The sequence below is a fragment of the Periplaneta americana genome, chromosome 16 (genome assembly GCF_040183065.1).
Source record: "Periplaneta americana isolate PAMFEO1 chromosome 16, P.americana_PAMFEO1_priV1, whole genome shotgun sequence".
Taxonomy (NCBI): Eukaryota; Metazoa; Arthropoda; class Insecta; order Blattodea; family Blattidae; genus Periplaneta; species Periplaneta americana.
Window position 1 is genome coordinate 60,253,850 of NC_091132.1, and position 26,114 is coordinate 60,279,963.

General features: G+C 36.5%; 1 protein-coding gene across 2 annotated transcripts in view; it reads right to left on the reverse strand.

The window, feature by feature from the left end:
- Positions 1 to 1,194: 1,194 nt before the first annotated feature.
- The window catches only part of LOC138716355 (zinc finger CCHC domain-containing protein 24-like), a 139,081-nt gene continuing 114,161 nt past the window's right edge, over positions 1,195 to 26,114 (reverse strand). Inside the window, exons 4-5 of one of the 2 annotated variants that reach the window (XM_069849356.1) lie at positions 6,341 to 6,505; positions 1,195 to 1,991 (exon numbers count right to left, since the gene is read on the reverse strand). In XM_069849356.1, coding sequence (XP_069705457.1) covers positions 1,875 to 1,991; positions 6,341 to 6,505 — 282 coding nt within the window. In that variant the 3' untranslated portion in view covers positions 1,195 to 1,874. Of the gene's footprint in view, positions 1,992 to 6,332; positions 6,506 to 26,114 lie in introns of both variants that reach the window. The other variant, XM_069849357.1, reaches the window with a different exon arrangement.

Genomic DNA, 26,114 nt, shown 5'->3' on the forward strand with positions numbered 1-26,114 from the left:
AAGCCCATACATAGTTAAATGCAATGCATACTTTCCACTTGCCGAGAGGATCAGTGCGAAAAAAAAAAATATATCTCAATGGAAATATGATCTGAATATATGTTTATGAACATACTGCTAACGACTGAAACATTGTATAATTGATTCATATTATGTAAAAACCTCGCCTTTAAAAGCAGTAGATGTATGAAAAAAAAAAAAGACCTCTAAGAAATACATAGGCCCTACACATTTTATAAAAGAATATTGAAGTGTTTATAAGTAACGAATTGCTCTTAAGTATTTGTTCTTTTCTTTTTATTAAGGTCTTTATATTCTTGTGCACTATCGGGCAGAAACTATGATATGGTTCATAAATGTTCCATTATTGCTATTTACCGATTACACAAGACATCTTTGAAAACCTATACTGTGTTGATGTAGCAGCCAACTATTTTAGCTTTCTGGATGACCAGAAAGAAAATAATACTATATAGTACAATAACTACATGAATATTTTTATTGACATGTTTTTAAGTTCGTTAAGTTCCCAAGATGAAAAAAAAAATTTAGTACTCGCTGGTTTTGTCTACAACTTACCTACTTTAGGATTTATATACTATCAATATTCAGAAATGGAAATGTAATTTGATAGGACCTGAAGATGCTGTAAACCCGAAAATGTTTGTCAAAATAGGAAAACGCCTATTAAGTGTATGACTTCACATAAAAGTAACTGGTCCTGAAATAAGTTATAGGCTGAACGAACCAGTGCTAAATATTATCTTGACATTAATCTTAATCAGTATATTTTCATTGTTTTTATAAAAACAAATACAAAGTTATAACATAACTTACTACTTTCATTTATTACATGTATAAAAGGAATTCTTGAAAGGTCAAGTGGGATAAATGTATAATCTTAGACTGAAGTAGAATATTATAATCACTGTTAAAATACAGCATTTTATATATCTTTGGTAGTACTTAGGTGAAATAAAACAATGCAGTGTGGGAAATCAAATGTAGCACCTTTAACCCTATTTTCTAACATGTTCATAGAAGTGTAATCTGTACCCTAGGGGCTAGTGTTATTAATTTAAATATTCAAGTAATAGCATTTATTCTTTGTATTTATTTACTTCCCAGTTTTTTACATTTCCAATTGTCTATATGTGCATATGCTTACTAAAGTGTGGAAGTGTACCCTACTAGAGTACCAAGAATTTTGTTTGCACTGAAGTCCAATGTTTTTCAATCATATATGAAAATGTGTTGAAACATATCCTACTCTTTTGTGTATTTTCATCTTGGAAATTGTCTCATGAATATTCTATTATTAATTTCATTAAAAGAAAACAGAAATCTATCAATTATTTTTTTCTATTGTTAAGGTTTTCTTTTGGTAAAAGTTTTATCTTCAAGATGACTAGAGATTTAATTCAATAAATGAAGCAAAACAACAAGTGGTCACCTTGCATTTGGCCCAAGAAGCAGATTAAAACTACAAATGTATAGTGAATATGACAGGATACAATTCTCCATCAAATAGGCAGAGAAGTGTAACCTATGGACAGTGTTTCAAACAGTAAATCATACTCCTATACATAACAAACAAAAACTCTAAGAATTTAATAAAAAAAAATCTTTTAAAACATAGTTTCTTAAACTTCGAAATTTCTGGCTATACTTATGTAGGCTATGAATAGTACCTCTCGAAATTTGAACAACACAGTTTTCGGGTTACACTTACCCACTTGACCTTACATTATTAATTTAACAAAGGAGTATTTTTACAATATGAACATGGCAAGAGGCCTGGAAGTGACAAAACATACGTATTAAATGAGCAATGGGTGTAACACATTCAATACCAACTCTTGCACAAAAAAGAGTTAAACCTGAACTCGTCGACAGTAATAACCCAAGTTTTTGCACTTCTCACATAAATGCTGTGGGTGAACCTTCGACTGATCAGAGACGTCTAGTCCATCTGGTTTTTCCAAAGGTCGCTGCAAATAAATAGCACAGAGAAAAATTATTTCTTAATAAATTTTACTTTGCGTTGATGCTGACTGAAATCTACATAGCGAATGTTTTATTATGGCAGTGATGATACAACAGCAATGGAAATAAGTTCCAGAGAACAAATGTACTGCATATGCTCCTGAGTCCTGAGAATAATATAGTATGCTACACTATACTTCATATTTGATGATACAAGATGTAGCCTACGTGCAAGAGACCCGAAGTATAGCATAATATACCTGCATTTGTGCCCTAACTGTAACCTGCAGAATTTTTTTCAGCGTTTTTCCTCTTGTGACTTTTTTTTTAAGTACAGAATTGTATTGAACTTTAAAAATAAAACCACGAATGACTCAGAACTTATCAATCTTCCTAATGTATCCAGCTGTTTGCTGACAACATAAAGTCCACTGTAGTCTGTTCAGTTGTTTTTCACGAAATGAAGGGTATTTTGATCAGTGTTCTCAGAACTTAGGAGGGTATACAAATGAATTCATGTTTTATTATAAGTTCTTTCTTGACATAAATGATGCAACAGAAAGAAAAATTTTACAATTAATACATAAATAATACACATCTTGGCTCTCAAAATTAACATTTGTTACAACGTAACTTTCACCTGAAATATTCTCAGCAGCAGAAAAATGTTAATAGGGCATTTACTTCAAATGTTGTTGTAAGTTTAAAATTTCATTCCTAGGCATTTAAAGAAGCTGTAATCTTTAATTGGTTGGATAAATAATATGGTGGGAGCACGAGGTACCATACCCTCCTTCTTTGCCAACAAATGTAAAAACCTGGGCCTAACACACAGCATTGTGAACGAAATAGCCATTAGTGCCCTCAAAGGATCAGTTCAAATATTGAGAAATCATTTGTATGGGAGTGATAATGGAAATCACCGATGGCTGTTGATTGGTTTAGATATCAATGCCAATACGTAAATCCGTACTATTATTTTTCTCGCGGTATATGGCATTCACATCATTCTAACCTATCTGATGATATCACCCCCCCCCCCCTCTTTCTTAACTGTAAATGAGCACAAACGCTACTTAGGTGTAAATTTTTCTGACATTTTGTATATTCGATTATCTCATCATTTCCAATGGATATCATTTTACCTTTTAGGTCTGTTTCCAAATTATATGTAATACGCTTTGTCAAATCTGGCAACCTTTTCATATGGGAAGCTAACTTTCTTCTTCTTCTTCTTCTCTAGTGATGAAAATTTTCCAGAAAATTTTTAATCTGAAAATTTTCCCCTCATAACCAATTCTTTTTATCTTGCTGACTTTGCCAAGTTGAATAATTATTACACTGATAATTATACATTTTTATTAACATTTTCTCCTTATGCAATTTTTTAGCATATTGATTTCCCAAGTTTTATAATTATACTGATATAATTATACTTTTTTCCTGAAAATTTCCCTTTATCAGACAATTTTATTAGCTTATTGAATTTGCTAAGATTTATAATTTTACTGATATAATTATAATTTTTCCTGACAAACTTACCCTCATTAATCAATTTTTTTTTGTGCCCAATTTTAAAATTTTCCCCCTAAACAATAACAGTTTTTAGCTTAAGAATTTTGCCAAAATTTAAAATTTTCCCCTTGCTAAGAATTTTTTTTAAGCTTATTGTTTTTGCTTAAGTTTTATAGTTGCAGTGATATAATTACAACAAATTGTGCTAACATTTTTTTTCTTCATTGTTGAGCAGTTTTCTCAGCTTATTAAATTTGCCAAGTTTTATAATTATTGTACCTACTCATATAATTATATCACTCACCTCATATCGTAATCAGGAAGTCAGATGAACTAATTGCTGCTCAAATAGCCCAATTTACATAAAGTACATACTCTTGTATTACACAATTACACGAGAACGTACACATATAGGCTAATTCCAAACCGATTTGGATGTAAAAATAAATTTTAACTGGAAATGAATTACACGAAACAGTTTTCTCAGACATCATTCATTCAATACACTGTAGAACTTCGGACTTCCTACGGGATGCAAGAGTGCATTTTTCATCGGAAGGTGGCTGACTTATCTCATATTTGCCAATTTTTTACCTATACTCTTTTGCCTATTTTATTTTATTAGGCTATTTTACGACGCTTTATCAACAGCTTAGGTTATTTAGCGTCTGAATGAGATGAAGGTGATAATGATGGTGAAATGAGTCTGGGGTCCAGCACGGACAGTTATCCATCATTTGCTCATATTGGATTGAGGGAAAGCTTCGGAAAAACCTCAACTAGGTAACTTGCCCCAACTGGGAATCGAACCCGGGCCACCTGGTTTCGCGGCCAGACGCGCTAACCGTTACTCCACAGGGGTGGACTAGATAGGCCTATGTAACAAAAAAAACTATAATATCATATTGGTGGAAGTTAATAGTTTTTTTTTTTCAAAAACAATTTTTTTTCCCAAATATTTAACAATTTCTTATTGGGTAACTATTCCGAGTAGGGTCGTGATTTTTGTCCATATCGATAGGAAATGTAATAAAGAATAATTCATCCCTCTGGAGTATTTTAATGAAGTAAACGGTTTTCTTATAATTTTAATTTTAAAAACCTCTAAATTCAAGCCATTGCACGAAGCAAGCGAGTAGCAATGTTTCGGCAGAATGCAGCTTATGTACCGAGACTCACCTCTTACATCTGTATCACGAGTAGAGTGTATTAGCGACGATGTTGCCGGACTGCTCAAACTTGGAACTTAATTTTCTAGTTAACCATGCATTTAATCACAAAACGTAATATAGGTTTTTTATTCATTTAAGTTTACCCTATCGTCCCTTTCAAGCTGCAAGGTTATTTCATTTCTACCCTGTATAACCGGCCACAAAAATTTTACATTTATACGGCCTTAACTCTGCCAGGTCAAATAAAGCCATTATCATTATTATTATTATTATTATTATTATTATTATTATTATTATTATTATTATTATTCAATTTTACATTATTTTTTTTATCAAAGCAGATAAAAGTTTGTAAGATAAAAGTGTCGTTAACTTCATACTACATACTCGACTGGGTATCAAATTCGCATTGTAAAATGAAACGTTACACTAGTAGTATCGTAAATAACTACTATAAGCTGTCACAACACAACACTTGTAAGCTGTGCAGACACTTCCGTGACCAATTAGACCTACGCTAAAATTATACATTCCCTAGAAAAATAATGTAATTTCATTTTATCACAATTTCCGTAGAAGCTAGGGTTGGGATAATTTTACAGAGGAATTTCTGTAGATATCACTTAGCTTCAAATCGTAACAAATCTTAGATTGGAGACATAATTTCGTACCTGTGTAATAATTTCTCTTGAACTGTAATTTTTGGGGACATACTATGTATAACGTTTCATGTGTCATTTCATTTTATATAAGACAAAAATTTTTACAATCTATTTTGAGTAGTAGATAGTAATTTCGTATTATTTTTAATTTGAACTGAAGACTCATTAATTTGTAGTAAAAAAGGATTAGGGAACCTTTGTTCTAGGGTTAATGTTAAATTAGTATGTAGATGCACCCAATTCGTCCGGCCTTAGAATCCAATTGCAGGTCTTACTTCTTCTGTTTTCTATACGGCAAAGAGTTTAGTGCTTCTTCAACATGTCTGCGACAGCTCCGATACCCTGCGGGACGAGATTCGCCATTTTTAAAACGATCCAATCGACGATACGTGTCAACCACGTCTATGGTCCGTCCCAGGCATCTGTGGAGTAACTTCGCGCATATGGGGGCGGAGTCTATCTGTGCCGAAGTGTATTGCGAGCAGCATCAGCTCGAGCCCGCTAAGAGGTAGAAGGCAGAGTAGAGTTCACAGAAATTATCCCCTCCAGCAAGCGATTGCTCGCTTCGTTCAAGCAATGCCTCCCCCCAGAGCAGTCATTGGCCCTATTCCTCCCACACACCACTTGCGCAGAGGTCTTGTTTCGTCTTTCTACTCCAGATCCCTGGAATGGACCATAGGAATATGCTCCTATGAGGGTACTCGGTTCGAATGTACTCTATCGAGTCAAAGCGGCTTTAGATGACTTACAACTTCTGATAAGGTAATGAGAATACTGAATGAGCAACACATGTCCAACAAATGAGACTGTAAGCAAGAGGAGGGAGAAACAACACTAACTGCACTATGCAAAAATATTTTAATATTTCACAAACTAACATCGCACAAAAGGACAAATAACAGTTCATATTTTCGATTTCTACGGCAACTTTATCCTGGTAATTGTTCGGAATTGTCTTTAAAACAAATTATGCATTGTAAAAAACAAATGAACTTACGTTATTACCTGCTTGTGTGGATACACGTTGATGTGGCACTTAATACATTCTTGTCCCATGTTCGCCCAACTGTTGCCAGACATCCACTTCCTCTTGCACTTAGGACACTTGTATTCTCCGAAGCAACGTTTCTTCCCTTGATATGGGGTCAGCCCCTCTCCTTTAGGCCTAGCCTGGAAGAAATAATGAGAACTATTATAGTTGTGTTGTATTATAAAATCAGTCGTGGCTCGTAATTGAAGACTTTGAGATTTCGGATTTTACTCTGTCCATAATGATAATCAACATAATCATAATTGTTGATGTGAGATCCTCATTTACTCTTTGTGTGACTTCTTTTATTCAATATTCTGCAGGAGACGAACTACAGTGTATACCCATCCGTTCTACGCAGCAAGAAGCCATGGAAATCCCTATAGGCGCTGGCACCTGAGTATTTCATACAGCTTCATACAAGCAAGCATTTGTACTTTGTAAGTGCGAGTGAATGTCTACTCCATTGTTCTTTAGGGCAGGCTAATATTAGACCTCACTTGAATTGCGGAATCAGAGCTATCTGCTCTCCTTATGCGAAAGTCACTTGCAATTTAAGCATCTGATTTAATGAAACAGTTTGAAATTGAAAGGGAGGGGGGAAACATTGGGAGTATTTTAGATAAAATGAAAATACATAAAGTGATCGTAAACTACAAACTGCAGTGCAGTAAGCCTGTTTTAAAATTTCAGTACGAAATAATACGTGAATATAGTAAATAGTATTAAAATAAAAACACAGAATTTTGGTCCCGAACTTTTGAACATGAGCTTTCAATAACTCTCCAAGAACAAACGATTTTTCTAGGCCAAACTTGCCTAGTTTCGAGTTAGTGTTCACTTTTCGTAGCGACTTAATTATCCAGCATTGTCATATCGTTCAAAAGTCAATTTTCTGAAAATCCTCAGTTCCAAATATTGGTTAGAGCAGGGATGTAAAACTGTGCTACAATTGAGGCAGACGTCACAAGCCGAAACACGTAACTCATCACTTCCCTTCAACCCTCGGTCATTGTAGGGTAGGAGGAGAAGATATATGTATTCAGTGTGCTTGCCAAACGTCACAGAAACGTCATTGAAGGCTCCGGTCTTGTGGACGGGGGAACAAACTCTTTCCCCACGCTTCCACCCCTCTCTACCCCAGTTCTGCAACCCTGGGCTAGAGTATTTTCGACTCAATTTTGGACAAGAAATAACGTAGGCTACTGTTCCGTTGAGCGAATTAATACGCACCATTCTGTGTGTCTAAATTCGTCTTACGAATATTTCCTTTCAATGGCTTTTAAAACTAGTACAGATCGACAGCAAGCAGTTCATGAATACTTCTGGCTACTCATGCCCATCTAGACTGAAATATCCAGTAATATATAGAGTCATTCACTATTCCGGACTTTCTGTTAGGGAAGTTGAAGAAATGGATCTATATACGTAGTAGGCTATACTACTGTATTATGGATCCTAAACTGCACTTTCGCGTTACATATTTAAGTACCTATTCACGTTATCAAGATATTTGAGGACATCTCAGTAACTAGGATCGCAAAACATATACCATGTGTCTAAAAATGCAGCGCATCATAAGTTTTTATGCTTGGAGGGCCCGAAGGCTAGTACCTTAGCCTGAGGGTTTTGTGCAACTTCCTTATTATGGGATGGTTACTTAAGTCCGTAGAACTGCAATATTATGAGTACATGATTCACTGCTTGGTGCCATGTGATCGATTCAGCTACAGTACCCAGGTCTGACGGAGTCCTAATTTTGACGAGTGCAATATCTGTATAACATTATAACGTGTTGCATACGTTATTTTTTTAACGACAGCATTATAAACTAATTTAATAAAGAAATAACTTCAGATTTGTAATGATGGGTAGTTTGATATCATGGTATATAAAGAAAGAGGTTGCTATGACAACAGTGATGTATTAAGTCTTTCATGCCTGAAAGGTTTTGTTGAGAGAAAAAAATACTTCTGTATATTTGTGCTTTGAATGAATGTTTTTAAATGATTTTAGATTTTTTTTTAAATCGGCAAGGTACATAATATACCAGAGACCCGTAACTTACATGTCTGATTGACATTTGTACGATTTCATAAGAGCGCTAGCTTTCAAAGAACGTGTAGCTTACAGGCTACGCTGGGGGCGAAAGGGTTAATAGATATTTACGATACAAGTGGGGAAAAGAGCATTATTAATATACGCGTGTGAAAGTTTGCACGACGAGTGCGTAGCACGAGTCTTATAACCACACAAGTACATTAATAGGACGTTATCACACATGTATTGTACAATATTTTATCTACACCCGTTCAGAAATACAAAAAAAAAAAAAAGACAAACAATTTAACGTTTAAAAATATATCCTCTTTTTTTAGTGAAAATTGAAGCTAACTATCTAGGTAACAGTTGAAATAATGTACTGTGACTCTATAAATCCATAACAATATCCAGGGTGCGAATTAAGATTTCTGATGAGGGAGGGATAGAATCGTAGATAGAGATAGAGAATACCAAACATCCTCATTACTATCCTCATTCGATACGGCTCAACGCTTGGTCGCACTGAGTTGCTTGTCTTGCATCTTGATCATAATAATTATATCATATTAATTATATAAGATGAGTAATTCCTAAGTTACTGATTGTTGTCAGCTTGCCGGTGATGATAATAGGCCTACATCAATATTATTTTCTTTGCTTACTTTATACTGCACTTTATAAAGTATACTCCTTTTAAAACAATTATATTTTGTGAGAGGAATAACTTTCCAATAGGGGGGATTCTCCTCCCCCCCCCCTGTTAATTCACACCCTGACAATATCAACAATACGGGCGTGGAACTTGCAACTACTTCTAATGACCAAACATTTAATTTGGTCACGAAAAAGTGTCAATCTTCTTTCTTGTTCAGCAGGAATTAACTTCAGTAGTTGTAAAGACTCTGTAATTAATATCTCCAATAAGTAGATAAGATGTTTACGTTGTAAAATTTTGTTATACTTGTTTCAGTACATTTTGAAATATACTCGACTCTATCATTTATTCCTGAAAGCGAGTGGGATAAGAAAAATGATGATAATGGAACTTCTTATCCCACTTAAAATGAATGGGATAAGACGCTATTACGTTACAGATGTAGATAATAGTACATTATGCAACGAGCCTATAATGGTAGTAATTAAGACGCAAGTATGATTGTTTATGCTCGACCATATTTCTAACTTGAAAGTATTCAAAATTATGGTTATGTGCGAACTGACCTGAATTGTGAGATGTGCGCAGACGCGAAAGTATTGATTTTTTCCGAGGCCGAATTTCATTGACCTTGGCACAGAATAAGATGAACATTACTCTGATATAACCTGAAAATTTATTTAGAATTGAAAAACGAGATGACAAATTGAATTTATTTGAATATTATTAACAATTAACTCTAATTATTTATTATAGTAACAGAACATAACCTTCTGCGGCAGTATTGGATTTCCAGCCTCCGTGACTTTTCGCTAATTCTCTTTCGATTGCATATCCGAGAATAATCGATACTTGCGGTTTTATAACGGTACAAAGCTGACTTGTCATTGGCTGAACACCTGTAAGCTGACTTGTCATTGGCTGAACACCTGTACTTTAATGAGTAGGTGTACTTTAATGACATGCATTAAAGGACTGCTACCAGGTGTATAATTACTACTTTTCGGCATGGTCGAGCATAAATTATATTATATTTTTTTATTTTATTGGGTTATTTTACGACGCTGTATCAACATCTAGGTTATTTAGCGTCTGAATGATATGAAGGTGATAATGCCGGTGAAATGAGTCCGGGGTCCAGCACCGAAAGTTACCCAGCATTTGCTCGTATTGGGTTGAGGGGAAAACCCCGGAAAAAACCTCAACCAGGTAACTTGCCCCGACCGGGATTCGAACCCGGGCCACCTGGTTTCGCAGCCAGCGCGCTGACCGTTACTCCACAGGTGTGGACATTATATTATAGCATGGCAAATCGTTTCATAATGTTAAATTTATGGCACAAGTTTTGACGTCATAATATAAGTCCTGACGTTTTAGGTAGCATGGTAATAATCACAGTCTAGTATATACAGTCACGAAGCTTGAGTTGTTGAGGGTACTAGGAACAATAGACTGTGCCGGTACTATTTCGCATTGTCTGTGATGGGGCGATAGTAGCGATCCTAGTGGTTAGCAACAATCTATGGCTGCATATTCCCTACGTATTGAGCTTCGTGACTGTATAATATACTGTGGTAATATTTTCACTAACGATAAAGATTGTTTATAACGCTGGAGTACAAAAAATTTCTTTTTTTTTTAAGCTGGAGACAAATCACTGCGCTTTTTCAATGTTCTTGTAGGAGTTCTACTTCTATCTTCACTTTAACTACTGCTCATTTCAAGTAAAGTGTGATAGTACTAAATTCACAGAACAGTATCCACTAAATGAATCGCACACATGTAATATTTCTACTAGAAAACCAAACTAGTTTTATCAACATTTAGCAATAAATTCTAAAAATAATTTTTTTTGCTAATTTAAAATTTCGCATGACCATATTTTATTTAAATTTCTCTTGTTCGACGGCAGATTTATGAAAAAATGCCTTTTCCAACATGTTTATTTTTCTTGAAAATCTCTTGTTTAGGGAATTTATCCCTCTTGTTGGTAACACTGCTGAGAAGCCATAAATTACAGTAGTTACAGAACTATGCTGACTGGCATCTGTGACTGAGTGACAAAAACGGCTTGGCCCTTTTTCTCCCACGTCTATAGTCAAAGCATAGTGCTGCCAAAGAAGGAATAATCATCAAGGGAAAACATAAAGTTATAGTTTATTGTTCTGGGCTTGGTCGTCCAATGGATCACGTCCCATAATGATGAATGATATAAGCTTGTGAATGGATACCCTGTTGTGTAACTTATTCTCAGACTCCAGTCCCAGTCTAGAGTGTGAGTCATTTCAAAAGTTACTTCACTAAGCAGTTTTCATGAGTCACTCCACCTTCCATTCAGCCAATGTTAAAACAAACACCCATATAACCCATAATAATTCAGACCGTATTTGTTTTGCCTTGAAAAAATGCTTCAGTCTTATTTGAATCGTTTGAGCACGTTACTTCTCTCACTGTTCTAGAGATTGTCGTCCAAAGGGCAATGTAGACGCAATGTAGAGTCTTAAGATGATTAATGGTTTATTAATTTTTCGAGTAACTAAGTTATGTAAGTACATTAACACTAGGGTCATTCCTTGCAAAAAAAAAAGTATGCTTTTGAACCATGATGTCTCAAAAGTTAAAAATATTTTAGTAGGTTATTTTGTATGTTCTAAATATGAATTTCACGCAATATTATATTTATATTCTTCATAGTTTGGCAGCAATCAGAATTTAAAATATTGGTTTAGCAAGAACATGGTTTCATTCATTGAAGTTTTCTTACTATGTAAAAGAAGATGGAAAAGTCATTTCAATGCAATTCGAAAGAGGAAAGCCTTGTTTATAAATTCCCTCAAAATGAAAAAAATATGTATAATTTTTAAGTAGTTCTCCGCCGTAAAATAATTTAAAATAATATAGAACACAAAATACAATTCATTTTTACAGACGAAAAAACATGTGTTTAATTCTTTAGGGTATATTGATTTCACTGTGAAAATTTCAGAAAGTTGACTTAAATATCATGTCAGTTTCTAATAAAAATAACTCGCCGGAACAAAGGAGCTCAGCAAGTAGGCTCTCCCGTCGTACAGAATGTTGCGCGATCTAGGTCAGGGAGACAGACGTTTGAGATTACTCATCGTTAATGAAGTCTCGCGAACGCTGCTACCGCCACACACAGCAAGCGATTTTCAACCGTCAGAACAAAAATTAATAATTTTATTAATTTAATTATTCATGGGTTTTTTGAGATTGTCATAAAACTTGGAAGATGGATTAAGAATAAAATTTTCTTTAATACGAATGAAATTCGCATGGATTTAAATTGCCAAAATTTTAAATGAATTAAATAAAACGGTAAAAGATAATTTGAATATAAATCCCATTCCAATGGAAAGCTGGCTAGATTATTATGAACAACTATGGACGAACACGGAAGCCTCAGAAATTAACGAAAATTTAAACTATATAGCAGTTGATCAGATTGACATGGAAGAACTAATATCAGTGCTTCAAAAAAGCAAATCCAGGAAAACACCAGGACCAGAGGGAATCAGTACTGAACTCTTTAAACATGCCCCGCCATCATTCCTGAATAAGTTCCTAGATTTCATAAATGTCTGTTGGAGCCATGGAAGCTTACCTGATGAGTGGAATGAGTCACTAGTGGTTCCCATTTACAAAAAAGGGAATAGAAAAGATAAGATTAACTATAGAGGCATTAGTCTTTTAAATTCAGCCGCTAAAATATATGCAAAAATCATAAATAGCAGACTAAAGCCAATCACTGAAACGATACTTCTTGAAGAACAAAACAGCTTCAGAGAAAATAGATCTTGCATTGATGGAGTTTTTACATTGGCCCAACTTATTGAGAAACATCGAGAGTTCAATATTCCAACACACATAACATTTATTGATCTCCAAAAAGCATTTGATACTGTAAATAGATCAACACTTTGGAACATTTTAAAGAAAGAAGGGATACCTCAAAATTTAATTTATGCTATTCAAAGCATGTACAGAAACACAAAGATTAAAATTAAAATTAATAACAAGATTAGTTTAACGACTAGGATAACAAATCAAGGCTTAAAACAAGGTTGTCCGCTGTCTCCCTGTTTATTTAATATATATATTAATGCACTTATTAAGGACTGGGAAATTGATTTGGCCACACATTTTATGATCGATAATGAACCCCTTAACACTCTGCTCTTCGCAGAACACCGAAGACAACTTACAAATGGCAATTCATAGGTTATATCAAAAAGCAAAAGAGTACAATTTAGAAATTTCTATACACAAAACAAAAACCATGGCCTTTATTGGTAAAAATTCTATAAGAACTAAAATAGTTATCAATAACTCTGGAGTAGAGCAAGTAAATGCTTTTACTTACCTTGGCTGTAATCTCTCCTATATTCATTCTCGAGATATAGATAATAAATTAGCCAAATTTCAACAGCTGCTAAGAACAATTAGAAATACACTGTTTAAGAAGGTCCGGCAAGACACAATTTTGAAATTCTACAAAACAATGGCCATTCCAACTTTGCTATATGGATCAGAAACTTGGACTCTAACAACTAGTCAACTGAAAAGAATAGAAGCAGCTGAGATGAGATTACTAAGACCGCTCGCAGGCTACACTCTCTATGACCATAAATATAATGAAGACATCCGACAAGAACTAAATATTGCAGCCATTACAGAGACAATCCACAAGTATCGGAGCAACTGGCATGAGCATGTTCTACGGATGCCAAATGATAGACTACCCAGGAGATTATTAAATTACAAACCCCTTGGATACCGAGATCGTGGACGCCCGAAGAAGCGATGGAGAGACCAGCTTTTCACCTGAGACGGAACAGGCCAAATGGCCTAAACCCTGATAGCTATTGATGATGATGATGAATATAAAACTATATATTTTTTTCAATGAGGTGTTCTTATGAGCATCCCTTAATATTATTCGAATTAGTCTTTAAGATATTAAAACATGGTTGTTCAGGTTTACAATGTCGTTTCTTTAATTTCGATGACACTTAATACAGGGTGTCTAGAATATTTCTAATTATGGATAGAATGAAACTGCCACCCATTTTTCAGTCATCCATATGACTAAAATATTAATGATATGGCGGTCATACTTGGCAGTTTAATTTATTTTCATAACAACATTATTATATTAAAAGCCCAAAAAATTCATGACATCACTGGCATATTCTTAAAATGTTGTATGGAATGACCCACTATTAAGCTTAAAATAAGCTGCAGAGCAGACTATAAAAAACTGTATTTCTCAGTGGAGAGAACAAATTTAATACTATCACTCATAATGCTACATCCCCATTCATCCCATAACATTCTGGACGCACAATAGGCCTCAGTATGGCCGAAGTGCAAAGGGTTGTCCTAACCTGCCCGTAGCCACCGTGACCTAACCTAACCTACTAAAAAAGGTAAAGGTATCCCCGTAACTTGCCATGAAGGCATTTAGGGGCATGGAGGTAGAGCCCCATGCTTTCCATGACCTCGGCACTAGAATGAGGTGGTGTGGTCGGCACCACGCTCTGACCGCCTTTTACCCCCGGGAAAGCCCCGGTACTCAATTTTATAGGAGGCTGAGTGAACCTCGGGGCGTAGCCAGCTGCTCTACCAACTGAGCTACCCGGCCGCCTAACCTAACCTACTACTTTGTGAATTCTAAGAATTTTAGTGGATTAATTAAATATTAAACAAATAATTACTTTAGGCGTTTTAATAAATGCTTACAATAATAAATTAAATTTGGTATCGGCATACTATTATAGGATAGGCTCCAACTTAATATTGATTTGCACTTTGCACATTATAAAATAATAAATATGATTGGAATTGTTAATAAATGAAGATTTTTGTACCACTTGCAGCTTTATTAGAATACTTTTTATGTAATTTTCTTAAAAACCCATTCCCAGTCAAAAACCCACGAGTTTTTTCAGATGAATTTTACACGAAAAAACCCACTGAGTTTTTGGGTCGGGGATATCATGCCAACCCTGGTTTCAAAACTCAGTCCCAGTGTTCCTTAAATGGACATGGAAATGCAGACAGCTGACCTAGGCCGGCACCTACTGTCACACTAGTTAATATGTAGTAAATCTTGACAGAGACTGTACACATTTCCGAACCGCATGTGATTATGAAACGACTGTAGCTCATTCAATTGACTTCGTATTTATTGCATAGGACTGCGGTTTAAATGACATTTCATCCAATAAAGCTCAACCCTTTAACTTTGTTGACATTTCGAGTCTGTCCACATATGCAGGGAACCTCACACCATTGCCATACTGGTGAAGGAAAAAAAATGCTCCCCAACTCTAGGCTGTTACGTCATTTCATAAAAACATTCTCCTATGGTACATCCACAAACAAAACTTTATTAATCATTGTATCATTCTTGTGTGGATCACAATGGGAGTAAACACACTTTCAGAACATTATTATTATTATTATTATTATTATTATTATATTATTATTATTATTATTATTATTATTAAAGATAGGAATTTACCCACAGAGACTACAAGGTTAGATATGCATAGTGTTCGTTGTTGAAAGAGAGAATGAGCGTAGCTAGCAATGCAGGTGCATGGGTACCTGTTAGGGAATTCTGCCGTGATATAAGAAGGGTGAAGTTGTAGCTTTATGTGGTTAACCAATCAAAGAATCGCAGTGCAATGTAAACAAACCAATTGCCGGAGCACAACGCTGAACCCTACGCATGAGACACGTATTCCCATTCAAATGCTGCGATTCATTATAAATATTTCAGTGTAACCTGCCCATACATCAGGCTTCACGTCATCCGTGACGTAACGACATTGTAAGCACAACTAACCTAATATCCTCGTGTTGTGGTATATTCCTATCTTTAATTATTATGCGTAAGAATCAAGTATTGTCCGTCCGAATGGTTATGGTATCTATTGTAGGGTCACGTTTAGTAGCTACTTCCGAGATCGGAGAAGTGGGGCTAGGAGAAGCTAACCTCGCGACCTATGCGTGCGATATGCCGACCTGAGATAACGTTCTGTATCATCCGTTCAAAAACATTACCGCTCCATAGTCTGTACAGATCTTTTATTAAATCTCTGCCTCTGTGCAACGTCACAGCTTGCGTTTAGAGGGAAGAGAAATAGCAAAATGTTGTAATGTTTTTTTTCTAATATTATGCTAAAAAGCATGAGGATTCTTCGGAAGATATTACAGGATCGAAGACTCATTCGACCGAACATTATAGATTATAGATTGGCGTTTCAGGAATATCACAAAAGTTAAACGCTTTAGACCAGTACAAAGACAAATTATCTCTTATTGAGTCTTCGATAGACACCGATAGCATTCCTGTTTTCCTCACCCGTTTCTGCTGATCTCTCTAGGTAGTGGCTAGGCTGTTAGGTTCCTTCCTGAAAATATTTGCTGTACGGATTAAGAAGTGTACGCAATATTATAAGGGCAGTGGTAAATTTCACTGGAATTCAAACTTCCTGTATGTAAACTGCACTGATTTTTACATGTGGTAAATTGCACTGGATGTTGTAAATTGCACTCTTCTCATTTTATTATGTTTTACCCAACATTTTTGCCCAGTATGTACACTCTCAACATTGGATACATGGCCTTGCTTGAATTTGCCATTTGTATAAAATGTGACGAGAACTTTAATAAGAAATTTGAGCCTGCTACAGTAATTTCAGATCTTGAAATAGCTATTCATATTGCAGTGAAAAACGTGTGGGCAAATACTGAAAATTTTCTGTGTAGGTTTCATTTAACCAATTCCTGGTGGAAAAAAATCTGGGATTAGTTCTGGCGTGTGAATATAAAAACAAGGATTCTATCACTGGACAATTACACTATGTATTGGAGCTGCTTTGCTTACAGCCGAATGAAGTAGGAGATGCGTTTGTGCATGATCTGATTCCCATATAACCTGAAACTGAGTCTGTAGTGCAAGTTTCTTCTTATTTAGTTAACAATTATATTGATGATGATGATGATGATGATGATGATGATGATGATGATGCGGCATTTCCGCCGAGAAGCAGTCTGTGGACACAGGTCGGACAACGAATGGGTGCGAATCTTTCCATTCGCATTTCAACTTTTCTTTTAATTCTTCTCATCCCTCTATATACATATTTTTGTGGATCAGTTAATCAGATCGAAATTTACGTGAAGGTCAATAACATCAATATCTCCACACAGATGAAAAAATTCACACACTAAGAAGGGACAAATTTAAGTTGAAAGACAAATTTCTGATTACCAGGGAGGAAAAATTGATCGATTCAGATTAATAAAAAATACGTGTTATAGCTTTGCCAAAATACAGTACAGTACTCTAACCAGGAGAAAGTCTCAGGGGAATGAGACGCAGTGGGGTAATGCTGTGAATGAATGTTGATGTCATAAGATGTCGTAAGGTCACACGTGTTTACACGCAACTCCATTGGCTAACTCTCAAACCACAAATGATAACACTGATATACACATACTTACACTACCTTAGTTACAAAATTAGATCACGGTTAATTTCCTGGTCTTTTAATCCCTCCATACAGGAAATAACATATGCAGAAGAGCTTATGTTCTTTAAACTGACGTTATAGCGGTAATATTATCTATCTACTTCGCTCCAATAGATGACGCAATAGTAAGCACATTCCTTTCACAGTTAATCTCCTGGTTGGAGAACAGTATTAGTGTTGAACACGTGTTTGATAATCGATACGCATAATAAACAGAAATGTTATAGTACAGTATGTGTTGAACAAGTGCTTGATAATCGACACGCATAATAAACTCAATCGTTAGTACAGTCTATACAACAAATATCAGCTCATAGCTTCAGTGCAGTTAGTCTTCTATTCCACGATCATCCAGTGCAGTTCACTATTTTCTGGTGCAATTTACAATCGCTCATATTATAAAACTGTTTAAAATAATTTAAATTAAAAACCATCACCTTATTTCCTCCGCTTATATATGACGTAGTGGACAGTGTTGCCAACACATAAATTTGTATCCCCGTCAGTCTACATAAATTTGTATCCCCGTCAGTCTAACACCTGGAAATCCGTCAAAAAAAAAAAAAAAGGTAAATAAGACCCATTGAACATATCTATGCAAATTTTAACACAACTTACTCACCAATCTTGATTAAAATAATAATTCGTCAACCTGTCTTGATTACGAGGATATCTGAAACAGGAGATTCCTTAACATGGTACGGCACGGGCAGGGCTGTTTAAAGAAAAAATAAAATCCCCCAAAAATTAAACAATTAAAACAGCAGCAGCTAAACAAGTTAAAAGGCTATTTAAATTGCAATTTCTGCCAGAAAATCCGTCAGCCGTCAAAGCCATTCTTTTCCCGTCCACTACGTTGAAATTCCGTCAGTTTTGACGGAATTTCCGTCCAGTTGGCAACACTGAGTAGAGTACTGTCATAGAAAGAATGACAAGACTTTACCACCACAAACCGCTTTACCCACCATAAATTGCGTCTTACAGATCACCCTTTCGAGTGCAACACGTGTGAGAATTTCTCTGTCCATCCACTTTGCAGTTGGAATGTTCGTTGAAGTAAACAATAACACACAAAAATACACTATGGAAGATAATAGCTGGATATAAACGATGCTGCGAATGATATAATTGACGGTGCTGTCAACATAAATTTAAATACCAGACTTCACTATGTAAACAAGCATCCCTCGGACTTCCATCACACAAAGCGAACGCGTGAAACAATCTGTGTAACTTATTGCTGGGTGGTCACGTAGATCCTAACCAAACTTTCTTAATGGATTATCCTTGTGAGGTTCTAATCTGACACTGATTTATGACAAAGAGTCATCTGGGTAAACATTTTAATATTATAAACACTCCAAAGTATGAAATAGTTACAGTTTGTTTTTGCCTGTTTTCTTTATCGACTCTTACTTTCATGCTAGTACGCCAAAACACCCCTTACTTTATAAACATAACTTAAAGGTTTTCAAAAATAAAAAAGATAAACTTTAGGGAACAACTAAATACACAGACATATTTTGAAATCTAAAAAAAAATATTGCGAGTTTTGAGTGTAAGTCGGATAGTCTACTCTGCTCCGAACTTCACACAAACTTCGAGCAATGTTACTACAGGACAGAAGTGAAATGAGGCATTGACATGGGAAAGGTCGTAACTGTCAAAAATTCGAATTTTTAGGTTTTTCATTGAGAAGGTAGTAAATGGCCATGCCAATGGCACAGAGAAGGTAGTATGTCCGTATGTAATGAAATGAAGTTGGAAACGTAGTCACTAGATATAAGTTGTATGTGCACAGCTGTTGGCGCGGAGAAGGTAGTAACTCCTTTTACAACATCAGAGTGTGTCTATACAAATATGGGCTGATAACTGTGCAGGGCAGAGTAAGAATCGGATGATTCTAATGGTCCTAATTTACATTATTGCCAAGAAACATTTTGATTTAGTGGACTTGAAATTCCTGGTTTCAGAACATTCCTACATGCCATGTGATAGGGAATTTGGCATCATAGAGGGAAAAAAAAAAAGATGCAAGACTATGGTTCCAGAAGAGGTAAGGCCTAATAATGTAATAATGATGAAGGATGAGGATTTCTTCAACTTTTCTGCAGAATGTGACAAGTTTTTGAATACAACTCCTATCAAACTCAGCACCCTCAACTGGATTAGACTCTCAAGAGCTGATTTTCCTCTAATAAAAACAAGACCGTCATTTAATGACCTTGAAATGTGAACAGAGCACAGGATTTTTAAGAAAGGACAGTCATTAACGTCAATCACTAACTTGCAGTGCTTGCAACGCCTTGAAAGAAGACCAGTCGTCCCTGATGCCAAAAAGAGAGACTTGTTATCTATGTTAGACTTCCTCGATGAAAAGTATCATGCATTTTAATGAAAAATTTGTGCATAATGTATAAATAACGTTAATTCTCAGTTTGGCTAAGGAATGATTTCAATGTTGTATTTTCATAAAATAAGATTTCACAGATAAATCTGTAACAGACTTTTCAAATTTCATATGTAACACAAACATGAGTGTATGTCTTTCATTTAAAGCAGTTTCTGTAATAATTTAAGTGAGAAAGTGTTCATAAACTTGTTTTTTGCTTCCCCTGAAAAATTTTGTTTTTGGCAGTTACTACCTTTCCCATGTCAGCGCCTCAAATAATCTTGCAGATTGAATGGGACTACAGGGTGCGCTCATATGAATAGAAAACCTATGTTATAAACGTTTTGTGATTAAATGCACGGTTAATTAGAAAATTAAGTTGAAAGTTCCAGCAGTCTGGCAACCTCGCCGCTAAAAGTCTCGTTAAGATGTTAAGAGGTCAACGAACTCAACGTACGTTCAGCGTATTACGTGTACTGCCTCGCGCCTCCTCCTCTAGTTACAACGTTGCGACGTGGATTGCATCGTCCAGTGGTTTGAAATGTGTGGTTTTTAAATTGAATTTACACGAAAAGCGCCCACGTTATTGAAATACGAGAGGGATAAATGATTCTTTATTAGATTTTCTATCGATTCGGACAACAATCACGATCCAATTCGCAATAGGCCTAGTTAAACCAAATAAGAGGGTGGGGGAAAAAACATTTTTTTTTTCTGAGAAAACTGTGAACTTTCCACCAATATGATATTAGAGTTTTTTGTTACAGACAACATAAGCTATTCGCCCTAAAAATCTGCAGGGGTTATTTCACTCCCACTCTATATAGTGGCTCATAGAAATGAACGTACACTTGTAGAGAGAGAATCCGGAAAGGGATAGCTCCTTGTAACAAGGAATACCGTTTGGTTACAGCCACGCAATTAATTTGTCTGTGTGTGCGTGCGCACAAAAGTAATATTTCTACATACTGTATAATAGTTAGAACAAAAAGAAGGTAAGTGACATTATTAAAAAAAATGAGGTAAGTGCGTGTTGTGATAGCCCAAAAGAATGTTTCTTTGGGATAAAATCAGGTAAGTGATCACACTGTGCAGTGCTGCTATATGGGCATCATTTCACCAAACTAGTGTATAATAATTCATTGCATGTAGAACTTTAACTGTAATTTCCTCAAAACTAGGTTTCCGTCACTTACCTGCTTTTTGTTCTATGCCCAAGTTTTTCTCCCTCCCCCCCTTTGTTTTTAGTACCCATCCCTATAACCGAATTATGTATTTATTACTTTATAAAACTGTAGTGGTCCACCGCTGTAGAGTAACGGTTAGCATGCCTGACCGTGGAACGAGCGAGCCCGGATTAAAATTCCGGTTGGGACAAGTTACCTGGTTGAGGTTTCTTCCGGGGTTTTCCCTCAACCCATTACGTAACTTACGACGCTGGAATTTAATATACGTTTTTAACCGAGGTTGATGCACAACGCCAGAAGTCCTAACCAGGTCATTGCATCTTTAAAATTCTTACCAGAGGTTAGGTGGAAATTTTAACCAGTGGTTACACTAAACGACGTTGTGTGTGGCCATAAGCAAGATCCGAACCTATCCTCGAAAGCAGCTTCGAATCACGAGTCCTTATCACTACCTCGAGACTACGCCGATGACTGAAGGTAGAGCCCGGATGTTTAGGCATTTATTATTCATGGAAAGAGGCAAAAAAATAGGCAAATAATAAACTATCCCGTACGGTACTCACTTTCCTTGGTTACATGTCACAACAAGATGTTTTTTTAAGTCGTCAACTGTCATAGTGAGCCGCCTGTAAGAGAGCACGTTTTTCATGGTGGAAAAAGATCTTTCCACTTCTACTGAAGTGATTGGAGCAAACTTAAAACAACTTATTTCAGAAGGACTGTCTCTATTTTCTTTCAGAGATCGGGGAAAACTGACTGTGTATTGTCTCAAAAATAGGGGTGTGAGAAGGGATTAGAGACTTCAAAGTACGCGTGACTTGTACGTACAAGCGACAACAGTAAGCCTGGAGACTTGCTTTTAATACTTCCCTCATCCCCTTTCTTTCGCTGGTAAACCCCGAAGTGACCTGAGCACTGAGGGTTTACTGTTCAAACTTCTTTGTTAAGTGACATAAAAGATGGAATCTGTAGGGGAGAAAAGTTTACGACTTCTTGGATTATGTATTGCTGGAGAATAAGATTCTCAGCAAATATTTGTGTGAGGTGAATATATATTTTTAATTTGTACAACCGTTCTTTTTTGTTTTTTGATGTAATTTATGTGCAGTTTATTTTAAATGCATTAAAAATATATAAAATGTACAATGACGACGTAAAAAGGCTAAAAAAAAGGCATTTAATCTTAAAATAGGCAAAAAAAAGCAAAATAAAAATTGGGCTTATCGACCCCAAATGTGTGGAAACATGCTTATCTCTAATAGGTCTTTCATACATACACTCAGGTTAAAAAAGGCATTTTGCCTAACATCCGGGCTCTACTGATAGGCATTAAATGAAATAATAATGGGACAAAGAAACTAGAGAAAAGACAGCGTGCATAAGGATGAGCAGAATGGGGTCCAGAGCGCATGAAAGGCGATGTTCGTGTCACTAGCGTGTATTGTACAGCCCACACCTCCCACTCCCACAACCTCGTACTGTATCGTGGGGTCATATTTTAGACGAAATATTTGTAACTCAATTCGTAAAAAAGCAGCACACCAACTTGGCTTGGAATGGTGACGACGTGGCTGCACAACTTGGTATTACACGTTTGATGACAGATCCCTAACACACACTGCAATCATGGAATATTAGTGCTTCATTGTATTAGTTTCATATACAATAGGGCCTCCAAGACGATACGTCCATTGGTAACGTGTCCATATCACAAAAGGCTATGTCCACATCTTTGGGTCGATGTGACCTGTGTCCACACACGTTTGTCCATTTTATGTCCTATTTTAATATATGAACCGTTCAGAGCAAAAGTGGTGTAAGTCAAAATTGGGTAATGATGTTTAAAGTAAAAATTCTGCTATCCCCTGACTACTAATAGTTTAAATGAATTGAATATTAATTGCTACTTTGCGCTGTATTTTACAAAATGTTTACTTTAACCCTCATTACCCATTTTTGACTTACACCACTTCTGCTCTGACCGGCTCATATGTCCACTTTTATACACAAACTGGGTTAAAAATCTCTTTCCCCAAACATTTCCTTACATTTATTTAATTACATTCAATTTACATTTGACTACATATTCCTTACAGTCCAATGAGTTAGCTCTGTGATAGCGTGTCTGCCTCCAGACTAGCCGGCCCGGGTTCGATTTCCGTAAATCTACCTCGGGACTAGGACAGATGGCGGTGCACAACTTCTAATCACTAGATTGTGCGCCAATATGCCTGGGTTAAATCCCAAATTTCTCCGCAGTGCATATGAAGAGAAGGCATATGTCACTGTTGGCAATGATTCTTCCGTCGGATGGGGCCGTTAAGCCTGGCGGCCCCCTTGGTGCCATTCGACAGGAGTAGGCTACGTGCCGGCACCGGGTTTCCCCTTCTCCCTTCCTCATCTTCACCATCATCACTCATTTTAGACACTACACTTACACGAACACTTACACATATACACTCACCCTAGTGCATGACATAACTCTCTACAGATATACATCATGTACAGCGTGGCCCGCCGAAGTAGTGTACAACTAGCAAATGGGTCACAGTTCTGCCATCTGTCCGCAATGTGCGGAACCCGAATCACGCAAGTGAAAGTGGATAGGCATTGGATACACACACATATTTCTTTACATATTTTGTTCAAAATGGAGGCCTTGTTTCTCGATACACAATTACAAGGTTTAGACACTGATTTAAATAAAAAAATTATAATTTATTTAACGACGCTCGCAACTGCTGACGTTATATCAGCGTCGCCGGTGTGCCGGAATTTTGTCCCGTAGGAGTTCTTTTACACGCCAATAAATCTGACATGAGCCTGTCGCATTTAAGCACACTTAAATGCCATCGACCTGGGCGGGGATCGAACCCGCAACCTCGAGCACTCTTTTCTGGGACCTATGATAATAATAGCTCTGTAGCTTCAGAATGAGATGAAAGTGGTAATGCCAGTGAAATGAGTCCAGAGTCCAACGCCGGAAGTTACCCAGCATCTGCTCTTACTGGGTTGAGGCAAAACCTCAATCACGTAACTTGTCCCAACCAGGATTTGAACCCGGGTCCGCTCGTTTCACGGTCAGGCGTGCTGTCCACAGTAGAGTACTATCATAGAAAGAACACCACAAGATTTCACCACCATGGTAAAAGATTCCGGGCGTAAAGTATCCCCTCATTCGGATGTCCAGGAAGGGGATATTTGGGGAGAAGACATTATGAATGATGCAACCCAAACCAAGTGAAGGAAAGAAGATTGAGGAAAGCAACGAGAAGCTATATACCACAATCTCAAAGAAGGGTGCGGATTGAAACAGAATAGTGGATATTATGACAAAGTAAAGAGCACCGACTGGAAGCGTTTGAAATGTGGATGTGGAGAAGAATAGATAGAATGATGAAGCTGTGTCGGAAAGAGTGGATGAAGAAAGAATGATGCTGAAAGTTACCAGAAAGAAAAAAAAAGAAAAAATCGGTTGGGTCATTCATTGGGTGAGAAGAAACTACCTACTGAAGAATGCACTGGAAGGGATGGTGAACCGGAGGAAGGTTCAGAACAGAAGAAAGTTATCAGATGATAGACAACATTAAGATATATGTATCTTTTTTATTTTTTTAAGTAGGTTATTTAGCGTCTGAATGAAATGAAGGTGATAATGCCGGTGAAGTGAGTCCGGGGTCCAGCATCGAAAGTTACCCAGCATTTGCTCATATTGGGTTGAGGGGAAAACCCCGTAAACCTTAACCAGGTAACTTGCCCCGACCGGGAATCGAACCGGGCCACCTGGTTTTGCGGCCAGACGCGCTAACCGTTACTCCACAGGTGTGGACTATATGCATCGTAAGCGGCTAAGAGGAAGACGGAAAATAGATAATATTGGAGAATGCTGGGTTTGCAGTGAAAGACCTGCCCTTGGGCGGAACATTATGATTGAATATTATATATTAAATCAACAGTCATCACTATGGACGACACTTTGTCCCAGTTCGCCACGAGGTTCACTGGTACTGGTGTATAGAGTACCTGTGTTTACTAGTTGGTACGAGCAGTCCAGCGACAGCATGCGAATGTTTGCTGGTATAGATCGGCGGAACGAAAATGCAACGTCTCTACAGGTTACCACTGCCGTATGGTATGTAAGCGCGTAGCATATGTCTTCATTAGTTACATGTTTACAATATTACATACACATATTTACAACACCATATACAACAACGACGAGTTATTCAAATTACACACAAGTATTTGCAATCGAGTTACATTATTCTGATACAAACTGTAGTCCGTTACAATATATAACAATGTGCATTTTTAAGTGTGAAAAAGCGAAATTCCTTCTGTTTTCATTAAAAATGTGCTTGTACTGCGAGGAAGTTCGTTCAACATCGCACGATGTTATACATAAGTGCATCTCAAAAAGATTAACAATACTTTTTCTAGTATTTTCGATGTCAACAAAAATTTCTTTTTTGGTTCATTGGAGGACATCACTCCTACAACAACGCGAGCTACTTATCGTCCCACAGCATCCGATGTCTCATCTATACATACAAAAATTTTGTTACTACCTATAGCTGTTCGAATGTGTTTAGAGCTTTTCGTATACAGACGATAAATAGGTTGTACGCATTGATGTTTTACTAGGCAGTTTCTTAGACGTGTATTTTTCCATAAACCGCTGAAAATGTGGATTACTGAGCTTGCGTATTGGACTATTCGCCGATACCATCATCTCGCACAAATCATTATAAAAATCAAAGTTGCAGATGAGAGAAATAACGGCAAACGTTCACAATGCTTTTGCAAATCTTAACGAACGTTTACGTTTAGTTCTGTGTTGCACACTTTACAGCGTATGTTGTCGCCCTTCACACTAAAATACTTACTTCCAAACGCAGTTGCAAT